This window comes from Equus caballus, chromosome 10 (assembly GCF_041296265.1).
Source record: "Equus caballus isolate H_3958 breed thoroughbred chromosome 10, TB-T2T, whole genome shotgun sequence".
In the NCBI taxonomy this organism is placed as follows: domain Eukaryota; kingdom Metazoa; phylum Chordata; class Mammalia; order Perissodactyla; family Equidae; genus Equus; species Equus caballus.
This window is the reverse complement of record NC_091693.1, coordinates 77,543,395-77,555,952: the sequence shown is the minus strand read 5'-3', so window position 1 is coordinate 77,555,952 and position 12,558 is coordinate 77,543,395. Positions and strand designations below refer to the sequence as shown.

At 37.9% G+C, this 12,558-nt stretch overlaps 1 protein-coding gene across 1 annotated transcript; it reads right to left on the bottom strand.

Annotated features, from left to right (window-relative positions):
* Positions 1-2,219: 2,219 nt before the first annotated feature.
* FABP7 (fatty acid binding protein 7) lies at positions 2,220-6,490 on the bottom strand. Its single transcript, XM_014734739.3, has 4 exons — positions 5,935-6,490; positions 5,317-5,489; positions 4,562-4,663; positions 2,220-2,590 (listed from the first exon to the last, which is right to left on the bottom strand). The coding sequence occupies exons 1-4, from the start codon at positions 6,005-6,007 to the stop codon at positions 2,540-2,542; spliced, it is 399 nt and encodes a 132-aa protein (XP_014590225.1). The 5' UTR covers positions 6,008-6,490; the 3' UTR covers positions 2,220-2,539.
* Between the last annotated feature and the right edge of the window lie 6,068 nt (positions 6,491-12,558).

The following is a 12,558-nucleotide window of genomic DNA, read 5'->3' as shown; positions in this document are numbered from 1 at the left end:
AATAATTCTTCAGGCGGTAAGCATGAAATATGGCATATACATTTTGAAACCTAAGAAATGCTTGCAATCCTAAAAAGACAACAGATTGAAATTAAGGGGTAGAAACACCATTCTCCCTTCTGCTTCCTCTGCTTTCTTTTGTTTTCCTTTATGCGCACTCTCTAAGATGCACAAAGCTACAGTGCCTCAACACCTCTCAGTGTGCACCTCAACCCTGGGCATGTATTTGTAGGTCCACATATTCGAGTGTAGGTGTAATTTGCTGTGAGGGTATGTATCTGGGAGAGAGAGCACCCGGGGTAGTGTGGAAACTGCTCCTTGCTGATTGTCAGGAGTCCACAACTGAATTTCACAAGACAACCTTCAGCATAGTTTGTGTCTTTGAGATCTTGGAATTTCAGGGATGTTCTTGGTTGATCAAATTGCTTTTGGTGATTAGGCTTGATAATGTTTCCTTTTCTGTTAACTATGTTAAAAAACAAAACAAAAAGGGCAAACCAGAAAAGTTAGTACATTGACAGATTACTGGATGAGATAGAACTTGGCTTGAAGAAACATGATTTGCAGTTATCCTGTAAACATTTAGGAAGCAAAAATATGTGTCAGAGATCTCAGAAAAAATGCATTTGGTTTCCCACTGCCACCCTTGATCTTTTAGCCCAGTGTAACTTTGTTTCCCAATTAGGCCACCCTAAAACCTTTCCATTCTTCATTCCAGGAGACAGTTGTTATGGAAATTAATGCCAGCATGATGTTATTTGGCCAATTTATAGTGAGCTGAAAAAGCATCCCCATCCTTGCCCTTGTATCTTTAAGAATAGAGACCAGAATCCGTGCTTCTCTAAAGCATAGGCTGAAGTCACCAAGTCCACAGGAAGCAGAAATGAAGGCTGTCAAGGCACTTGGAGCAAACACCCTCTCAGTGTCCTGTTTCATGCTCCTAAAGGCAAAGGTAGACTCTGTGGTTTTAGAAAGGGTGACCTTAGCCAGACAATCTTATCTTGACATTAAGTAATAATTGAACATTCACATGTTAAATCCTATAACAGCACTTTAGATTTTTCTACTTCTCATTATAGTAGTTAAAGTAATACACTAGTCAGGTCATAGTATCATTGTGGTGAATTGTATAAGTTAAAGGAAGTTTTCTCATGCTTATATCTATAAGCTAATTGGAACTTGAATTAACTTATAGAAACTTACTGAAAACACTGGGTTGATTAAAAATGAATATTGCATACTTGTCCTAAAAAGTATTGACGTTTCCCCCACCTCCTGCCATCCCCCCAAAAGGCTAACCCAGGGAAGATTTGCTAAGGAATGATCAGGGAAAATGAAATCTTGCTTTATTGTTTCAGAGGAAAATTTAGCTGAAATATTAATTTTTAGGAGGAAATAAAGGGGAAAATTGCAAGGTTTGCAGTTCTTGGTATTTTTCACTAGTCGGGATGTTGGACTTGTAAATCTGATCTTCAATTTCCTCATCAGCAAAGTAAGAAGATACTATCTGCCTTAGCTGCTTCACAGTGTGAGTCTGAGAAAATGTATAAAAAGCATTTTGAAACAATGAAATACAAAATAACATTTGTTTATACTTTACAAAGGCAAGCCCTAGCCGGTTACAAGCAAATATTTACTTTTGGTTGGTCAACTCAGTCCAAAAGTTCCCATACAGGCACTCAAAAAAGGCGTTCGCATGCCTTTAAGCACACTCTTTGCACACTCCATTTTAGCCTCTTACTGACTTGGTTCAGCTCACTGTATCTGTCTGGAGACACATCTTTATAGTCCAAGATAAAATTCACTCCCTTTTCTTATTTACCTTCCAATAAGGAACTTAAATTATATGACATTTTGATTGTATGATATTTTGATTCTATTTACCTTTTAATAAGACATTTTCATGGATATCATTTCGCTTCTCCAGAATACCTGTTTCTAATAGCAAGAGATCATTGCACAGCCCAACCCACCATAATGAGGCTCCTTTGGATTCTGGCCAAACGAATTTAATCATCGCGAATTCTCTATGGAAGTATCAACCAAAACTGTGGCATTTCCACATTTCCTTGGCCTTCTGCTTATTTTTTAAATTAGTGTTTTAAATGAAGTGCTAATTTTTCCCACCTTACTTTATGTCATAAGAAAGGCTGTTTTGTATAAAACTCTCTAATATAAAATTCCCACCCAGATTAGTGATATTAAAAACAACAACAAAATTTCTCATGGGTGTAAGATTTTTATTCCAAATATATTTGCATGCCAATGGAAATTATAAAATGTATTCACTTATTTATTTTAAAAATGTGGCTTACAATTTTAATGTGAATTGTAAAACTATAAATTGGCAGATCAAAATTGGGCTAGTTGCTTGGAGTAATAAGTTTTTAAAACAGGTTTTTAAATCACCATTTTCCATCTCCATGCTGACAATAACCTTCTAATTAGTGGTCAGCACTGCTGTAATTGCAGGAAAGCGCTGAGACTTGAGTAAACAGAAAAATCAGAGAGCTTCTGCAGCCCCAGGCCAGGAACCTTTCTATGCCTTCTCATAGTGTCGAACAGCAACCACATCACCAACAGTAAGAGTCTGAAAGATTCAAAAGACAGTCAAGTCTTTTTAGACAAGAACATCAGTAGCTGAAAGTTTTAAAGTTTCTCATATATATGATTTAACTATTATGCAAAAGAATAATGGTGTTTACAAACTTTAAATGCTGCATAAATTCTTCATTTCTTAAAACAAAAAGAAAAGAAACTCACGTTTATTGAGTGAATAACGTATACATAGTTCATGTCTCTAAAAGGAAAATGAAGCAAAAACTGAGACTGACTATCCAGGTTCAGGTCAAAAGAATTCCTTTGGCCTTAAATTATCATTGGGGCAATGGGAGCAAATTAACTATCTGCTCTGAAAGTGAATGAAGTTCATAGTAGGTTTTCATAACTGTTTTCAATTCATAACCTAAATAAATTTTGAAGAGTTTTTAGAAAATCCAAATGGTTTGGGCAAATGGTATTTGGAATGACTTGTTCCAAAATCCGCAGGAAAAGGTATACATACAAATGCTTTGGAAAAAGTAAACATACATTTGGAAAAGGTAAACATACATCGCTTTGGCTGTCACGCTTTACTCTATGTGAACCTTGATGGTTGCGTGGGTATAACGTGGAACATAGGCTCTTATGTCAAATCCAACTTGGAGAACTGCTATAAAACCTCTTTACAAAATTTGGGGATTTTAAAAGTTTGTTATTTTCATGTGCTTTTCAGGAGTATAGTGTGCCTTTGTCATTCATTGCTTTAATCTCCTTCTTTGAACTCAGTCTTGCCCCATCACAGTCATACATGCCAAAGCTGAGCTATCCACTTTTCTGTATCCAGGAAACAAATGGAAACAAAGCATAAAGAAGAACTTCAGACTGAATCTTTTACAAATGAATCCTGTCTCTTGATGATCATTGCAAAAGAACGTGGGCAAATATCCATTAACGTGAGAGGGAAACTGCTCCTCTGCTCCCCACCCTCCCTTCTGCTCATGGAAAGACTTATGACTCTGTAAGTCCTATATCTCACTCTAGAACAGCTCTGATTGCAGAAGTCAAGGGAGGAGATGGAAACAACAACCAGTTTTCTTAAATAACAAAAACAGAAAACCCTTCCTGCTATTGTCTTAGAAGGAATACGTAAAGCACCCCCACCTCAAAAAAACCCAAAATGATACATTGACTATTTCAATGTCACTCAGTTCCCAAAAATGTGTCTGGGATGCTGGGTTAAGGCATAACATTTCCCAGTTTATAATGCCACTCCATCATTCCAGAAGTTATTTTTAAATTATTCTCTATTTTATAATTTTTACATGACTACCCACTATTTAACAGGCATGTTTAAAAGGCATTTTATGCATTAAAAAGAAAGACTGGGAGGCAGTAACATCAAAATGGTTCTCTCTCAAGGGAAATTAGGATTTTTATATTTTTGTTATACTTTTCTGTTATATTCTAAATGATCTGCACTGAACTTGTATAACCTTTATAAATTACAATATTAAGTGTTTGAAGATCTCATTTATTATAGGAGCTATAAAGTAATTTTTCTGAGATCCAGTAAGCTTGATATTTTTATTGTAATATCAGTCATCTTTATATATTTTCATGATTATTGGCTTTACATTTAGATTTCATGTGAGGATTAGACTTTCACAGTAATCCTACAAAAAATCTTTTTGATACACAATTTTAGTTAAATCAATCACAACTTTTTAAAACGACATGAAGTAGAATTTTTCTCCTTTTCTGTAATTAAAGAAACAGAGCTGAGGAAGCAATTAGCTAGGATCTTTTTATTTCTCTTGTTTTACACATGGTTAAGGAACCTTGCTAATGACTTAATGGTATTAAAGAAGGAAGGGAGGGAGGAAGGGAAGAAAGAGGGAAGGAAGAGAGAAAAGGGAAGAGAGGAAGGGGCAGGGGGAGGAAGGGAGTGGGAACAATATGGGAGGTGGAGGGAGAGTGGGGGTTGAAAAGCACAGAAGAAGGGAGAATTGCTCCTACTTACCATAACCATTTTCCCATCTTTAATTTCTCTTACAAAATTTGTTTCTTTGCCATCCCATTTCTGTACGTGCACGAGTTTGTCTCCATCCAGGCTAACAACAGACTGAGACCAATGACGAAACGCAGAACATGACAACAGGTACAGATCAGTTTTCGGATATGAAACTCAAATGAAGTGATTTTTGAAAAAGTCATGTAACTGAATAAATCATGATCAACTAATTATCATGTTAGTACCATATCCTATGTTGCTTTAGAGTCATTATTATGTAAACTCTAATAATTCGTAATTTGATTGAAATGTATACATTTAGATACAAAAACTTCAAATACTAGAAATAAAAGTCCTGAACAAATGCTTTCTGACTGGTCACCCTTCTCCTTTACACAAAGCCTTGAAAGAGGCAAGCTGTCTATTTAGTCAAGTTGAGGTAGTCAGAGAGATTAAACAAAATGCAATCTTTCTTTCAAAGGAACACTGCTAAATGCTTTTTGAGATACAGATTTGATATAAAATGTGAAAAACATATGGTAAGAGACAAACAGATTTAAGATTTGAGTTATAGCAAGTACCTACTGGTTCAGAACATAACATGTGAGCACTAGATTGCAAAATTAACCCTGGTGCCCTTCTGTCTAAATTGAAATACCAAGACCATTCTCCAACTTCCACCGTCTAAAAAGAAGAAACATCGAGAATCTCTGTCTTTGAGTTCCTCCTCCCCATCCCCACCCCAGGGAAGAAGCAGTTCTTACCTTACAGTTTCGGTCATCTGCAGTGGTTTCATCAAACTCTTCTCCCAGGTGGAAACTAATCTCTGTGTTCTTGAACGTGCTCTGAGTCCTGATCACCACTTTGTCCCCCTCCTGACTGATGATCACTGTTGGTTTAGTCACATTTCCCACCTGCCTAGTGGCAAAGCCCACACCTAAAGTAGCAAAGGGAAGCAATGCAGTCAGCCACAACTTCCAAAAGAGATCACAAAGCAGGAATCTGCTTTCCTATTCTGGAATCCAGGTCCTAAAGTGTAAGTTTCATTAGAGCATGTTTAGCCCATTAATCATGCAATACGACTACTGAGCTGTAATAAGTGGATGCACAAATAATAAGTGAATGATGAAGAGAAAACGAAAAAGGCACAGAAGCCTCACATCCTCCGCAGAATACCAAATGCTCAGTTATTTGGCCTTGGGCAAGAAAGCAGGCGAATGCCACATTAAAAATCCATTCCGTGGGAAATTCGTAAGCCTAACTTCCGATTACCACAACGTGACTGTCTTTGTCACTTGCCAGTCTAATGGGTGAAAAAAGGAATCTACAAGTATCTGAAGCTGCAGATTAGGAAGAGAACAACACATCTTAGTTTTTCTCACCTAGAGCCTTCATGTACTCATCGAAGTTCTGGCTGTCCGTCAGCTTCCAGGTAGCACAGAAAGCCTCCACCATCCTTGCCCTTTCCCTGTTGGCTTCAAAAACAGACAGGAGACAGGAGTGAGGATCTTCGCGGATCTTATTGCCACTGCAATTCAGAAGACCCTTAGCACCTAGCTGCAGCTCCTGCCTTCTTATTTGAAGAGTCGCAAAGAAAGCCAATGATTTGAATTGCAAACATGCCCCACCCCTCCAGAGTCTCTCTTTCCAGGAGGCTGTTGCAGGGGCAGGGGATAGGAAGCGGGGCTGAGAGGTTCCAATCCTCTTTGTGATTGGCTCATGCCACTGGGTTAGCAGAGTAGGTCGAGTTCCTCCCAATCCTCACACTGCAGCCCTTCTGCCTGAGAAAGCTTTACAAGGATTCAATGGGGCTGGAGAGAGGGAACTGGAAAATGAGAGAGGGTCTTTCAGATTCAGCTTGAAAACTTGGCAAAGGCAATTTCAGACTGTGAGGAAAGAAAAAAGATGCACAATAGGACATTCAGATTGATTTCCGTTAATGGCAAAGCTGGTTACAAATGAGGACCACCCCCCTTAAAGAAAACCACTGAAAAGCCAGACTTTTCAGAGGAAAGAGGCTGAATAGTGTCTTTTATTTTCTCTCATATTTACAGGGAGAGTAAAACACAAGCTGGAATATGCCAAACTGGGAAAACAGGAGGGGGAGGAGGTGTAAATGCCTTGCCTAGATTGTTCTGGAAAGCTACTCCAGCTGAGTACCAATGGGACACTAACTAATTTTGGCCTCTTCCCAACACAAACTGAGTGAATTTAAAGATCCTGTTGTCCTTTCTAAGAATGTGAGAGCCAGACTGAGATGCAAAAGGGACCCAAGGAAAAGTATGGTTAGGATTCATTAATGAGGTACAAAAATAAAGAAAAGAATGCTCTGGGTTTTTTTCTTCCTTCAACAGATTATAGAATCCATGTGGAAAAACTGGACAGAAGATTATTTAGTAAGATTGTAAATAATTGCACTGTCAACGCAAATAATCCATAACCAATCTATAAATCAAAATTGGGGTCAGTTTGTTATGCGCCAGATCTGAGGACTAGCCTGGGACCTTCTTTCTCCAAGGCGGGAAGGGTGCCAAAGAAGTGGGGTGTACAGAGTGGTTATATGCCACTTGGAACAAACAGCGTACATCACATATGATAGGAATGTCCCTTTTACAATAGTCATGAGATTGCCTAGCCAGCACAGCACAGCTATTCACACAGCAGGTAGCGGGTCTACTGTCTGGAGTTGGGTGGTCACAGGTGAGCACAGCAATCAATTCCTAGTCTAGGGAGAGATGCTTATCCTTAAGGAAATGCCAGTGTGGGGGAAGTTTTACCTTTATCTTAAGGGTGTTTGTTCCTATCTTTAGGACATAGTAAATACTTAGAGCAGATGTACAATTCATGCTCAACGGCCACATCAGGCCATTTTGGAAAAACAAGGTCAGGCCAAATTAGTTTTACACCAAATGGCTTCCTCATATACTCCACTATGTCCTATTGCTTGCACTTTGTTTATCAGCACTATAAGACCTTTTGATTTCCTGAGGTCACAGCTACATAAATATGATCTATGTACAGGTTGGGAGTTAGCAATGGGGGGGCAGGAATTGAAGGAGCGGGTGGAATCAGAAGATGTTTTGCTTCAGGTTGTCCTGGCTCAGGATACCCTAATCCTGGCAAAATATTGCAAGGATTCTGAGTATTTAAAGGTCTCTGACCCCCCCATTCACCCAGAGATTTTTCCTGCTCTACTAGTGTAGACCATCAAAGAAAAGCAGGTCACCTCCCTTTCTTGGGGACAGAACAAGGGAATCTGATTTGTCAATCCCTGCTCTTCTTTCTCACCTCCCATATAAACCTCAGCCCACCAGCTTTCAGCTTCTGTCCACACCAAATACCAGAGACAAGGCTCAGAACCCATCTTACTCCAACTGCCAGCTCCACGATTCTACTTTGGTGTCTCAGAGGTACCTCAAAGGTACTCGTTTAACATCAGCTCAGTCTTTCCCCACACCTGCTCTTTCTCCAGTTTTCACTGTGCTTGTGAATGGCACCATCATCCACCCAACTGCACAAGCCAGAAAACTTGGAATCATTTCTAACACTTTACCCTCTAAAATCAAAGCCAGTGTCAAGGCCTGTCTGTTTTGCTTTCTGAATATTTCTCTTGTTTTCCATTCACCTCCTGTCTGCACAAGCACCATCTTAATTCAAGCAACCACTGTCTTTTACTCATCCTATGGCAATAGCCTCTTAACTGCTCTTCCTGCAGCCACTCCTGACCTCCAATTCTTTCACTACACTGCAGCCTGCGTGACCTTTTTAAAACACAAATCTTCATCTTCCTAGTGACTAATGGTGTTGAGTACCTTTTCACGTGCTTCTCTGTCATTTGCGGATCTTCTTTGAAGTGGCTGTTCAAATCTTTTGTCTATTTATTTAATTGGGTTGTTTATCTCTTTACTGAATTGTAAGCATCCTTTATGTATTCTAGATAAAAATCATTTGTTGAGCATGTCTTCTTCAAAACTTTTGTTTTCATTTTCTTTTTTGTGATAATGATTTCAATGGTGTGTCAAAATATATCAGGTGTACACATTAAATATTTGAAACTAGTTTTGTCAATTATATCATAGTAAAGCTATTTTTAAAAAACTAAATTTTATCTTGCCACTTTCCTGCTTAAACTCCAAATGGCTTTCTCCTGCTCTCAGTTAAAGACCAAAATTCCTAACATTGCCTATAACCAGGCCTCCTCCTAATCTTTGAAGGACTTCGAGTGAAAATCCAAACGGAGGCTTTATTGCCACATATCCAAGCAATAAAAGTTGAAGATCAAACGATGGCCCAGCGTTCCAGCCAGGACTCAAATGCTCTCCTCCCTCCCTTTCCCCACAGGCCAACCACCCTGCGCTGCCTGCAGGCCTGAGTGTTAGTATAGATCTGGGGGGCGAGGCAGGCAGAAGCTGATCTGGAACCCACGGTTTCCAGTCAGTGACTGGAATCCCCTAAACCTGGGATGGGAACTACCTTGGATTTGGTGCTGCGCTGACGTGAGCCTGAAGATGCCAGAGGCCACCATGAAAAGCCTGAAATGAAACCAACCCAGATGAAACAAAGTTTATACAGTCAGACACCCTAGGACATCATTTGAGCCTTTGAGCCAAGTCCCTGAAGCTAGCCCCATCTATGAACTTTTCATAACTTCTCTCCTTTGCTAAATCTAGATGACTAATTAATCCCTTTATGCAAACCATCCTGTATGGTAGAGGTTCTCAGACCAATTTATTTTGTTACATGAAAATATTCTTATATGTTCCATTTAATAAAACATGTTTAAACTGGTAAAATATTTAAGTATTATTCTAAAATATAATAAATCATTTCTTTTTCATAGTCCAAAAGTGTAAGATTGTAGAGAGCAGGGTCCATGCGTTAGACGTCTTCATCTTAACTCCTTATGGATCACAGTACTGAAAAACTTGTCCATTCTCATTGAAACCTTCTACTCTTTAGAAAAGGAATATGCGCTGATGATATATTTATTCTAACAAAGCATATATTCTTGTAATTCTGATTCTTTTATACTTTTCGTAAAGCACAAAAGTCCAGCAATTTAGAGACAGCTTTTTTAGGTTGTATATTAATTTAGTAATAAGCAGAAGAGAATATTGCTATACAGATATTTCTAGTAGAAACTTTAGGGAAAACCACTTGACTGTTTTGTAATTCTATAAACTGACATAGTTAACCTTAGTATTTTTAATCATTCAAGATATAATAGAGTTATGCCTAACAATGGTTGCTTTCAAATACTGGTTATTCACTCTGATTCTTGAGGATTTGAATAGAAAAGAAAGTGAAAGAATAAAGAAGAGACTGTTGTGCTAAGGAGAATTCAACTAATAGATATTTTTTCCAGTTTTCCTAAAGTGGGAGCAATTTATGGTTTTGCTATCGCAAATGCATCCACAGGCTTATAAAAGGCTTATAAAAGGAAAGATTGTGACAGATTGACCCTCTCTCAGGGCTGTTACTTTTATGTATTAACTAATGGCAATAAGGACTCTAGAGAATCCATTACAAAGATTATTTTTAGTAGTGAACTAAAAGGAACAAAGAAAGAGAAGTTGCTTTGGGAGATCTTGGCAAAATCTCCACATGGGGCTGAATTTCCTGGCACCAACTTTATGGCAATTTTTCCTTCTTAAGAAAACAAAGGGTATTAATACATTTTAAACACTCTTCTTGAACAAAGTAAGCCAATCAAGGTCATGACACTATTTCTTGTGAAATATCCAGGGACCTGCACCAAGAGAGACAAATAACATTCAAAGTACTTGCTTGAGGTTCTTTTTGTTACCAAATTACACAAAAATATTAATGGAATATCTCTATAGTCGGGAACTTTTCTTCTTTTTGCAACCTGTATAATCCCCAAGGAAGAATACCTAAACCTCTTTCTCACTTCTATCATGTCACTGTTTAGGAGGAAATTAAGGCTCATTGTTTTTAACTTGCTTTCTTTGATGTAAAAACACATACAATAGTCTGAGAGAACTTCCAAATGCATGATGTATTTATCAAGTGCAAGAGTAGGAGTGTTTCATGCCACATCATATATGGAAACCTGGTGCCAATTAGAATTGAGAATGCATGAAAATTGTCCTTTTGATGGATCCTCTGATCTGCTTAGTATGGATTATTTTCGTTTTTAGATAAAAAATTTAGAAGAGTTTTTTTTTCTGGTTTTGTAATCCTTGAGTATTTCTGTTGTTTACTCTGCACACGAAATGCCAAAGTAAGCTTTGAGTAATGATTACCAGACAGGTAGCTATAAAAGGAAGGTATTAATCTGGGATCAGTTGAAGATTAAATAAACCACTCTAGCTATTTGTAACAGAAACAGGATGAAATATAGGGAATTAGACACTGACAAACTCTTAGAAGGATCGAAGGAATAGGTTTTAGCCTGAGGAGAGCTTTCAGGAAACTCTCAGAATACCCGTCACAGAAACTGGCCTGCTAAGGCACAGTTGTCTCTACTATAATCAGAAAGTTGGAGAATCAGGGAGCTGCTTTCTCACCTGCTGGCTCCAGGAATATCCTGCCTTAGCTGTCATCCAGCAATGAGAGAGCTTCACCCAGAAATACTGGTTCCAGAGGCATGCCACATGGGCCATATCTCAGCAGCAAAATGGATGTCTTGGGTGCATTTTCTCTTAATTGAGTTTTGAATTCACATCTTACACAAGTACGCATGATAGGCAGGGCTTAAATCAAGTGTGAGCGTATGGGAATTTGGGAAATGTCATTTTACCCTCTGCTCCCTTTGTGGGGCAGAGGTGACCACAGAAGGCAGCGGGAACAGAGGTCAGGTGAGCCAATCTACTACACCCCATCCACAACTCAGAGCTAATGGGATATGTTTTAAATGTGTTCGTTAAGAGAGGAGAATAAAGAAAAGATAGAGATATTGTATGCCTGGAAATATTCTGGGGTAGTGGTTCCTAAAGCAGAATTATCATTGGAATCACCTGGCAAGATTTATAATAACACAATTCCAAGGTTACCCAGAGAGATTTTGATATGGGTGGTCTTGGCAAGGCTGAACTTTCTACTGAAAACCAAAATCTTAGGTTGAAATTCTAGGTATGCTAATACATTTAACGCCGTGTGGTTTATAAAATAAATAATATATTCCTGTTTTTCTAAATCATATTAATAAATTTGGATTCTAATATTTCTTCAATGATAAATACAAAGCAAGACTAGGAGAACAGCAATGCTATTAGTTCTTTGAGCCTACCGTTCCAGAAATAGTATGTGACTTATACCAAGGGTGCTTCCACGTTAAAAATAATGTGTCATGTGATACTCAGCAAGGAAGAAACATAACCCAACAATCCTAAGGATGAAATATATTAAATCAATGCTAACACGTAAAGTTCTATGTTGCAATGGAGAGTATCATCAATCATAATACGAATTTCTAGGATTCATGAAGTCTAATCAGCTCTTTTTTAATTTATATGGGCACACTTCTGAGAACATTGAGAAGTCTTGCCCCAAGAGAGCATCTGGTCTCCTAGGCCTTCAGATGAATAAAATATTTTCATACTCATTTTCTGGGAGAAACAGAATCCTTAAATAAATATTTTCCATCTACATTTTAAGTCTTTGCAACACATAATTTTCGAGACAATTTATTGGAGTAGCTCCTGATATAGTTTGATCAGCAACATCATTATAAATCATAAATGGGCCATTGAGATTTGTGGTATTTTTCACCCAATACCCTATTGGAAAGTATAGTGTTATAAGCATATCTTTGAATGCTAGTGATATAAAATTAAAATAAAATTGGGGCATTAATTTATGCATTTTTTATTTCCAAAGTAGCTTGTGAAACTGAAAAGATCAATTGAAACCATTATTATGATTACATTATTTTTGTTTTAAATGCATAGGAATAATTTTACAAATATTAGTGCCCATCAATTTGGTGAAGGTGAGTCTCCACTGGATATTGTTAAGAAAATGCCAGAATTTTGTCAATTTTC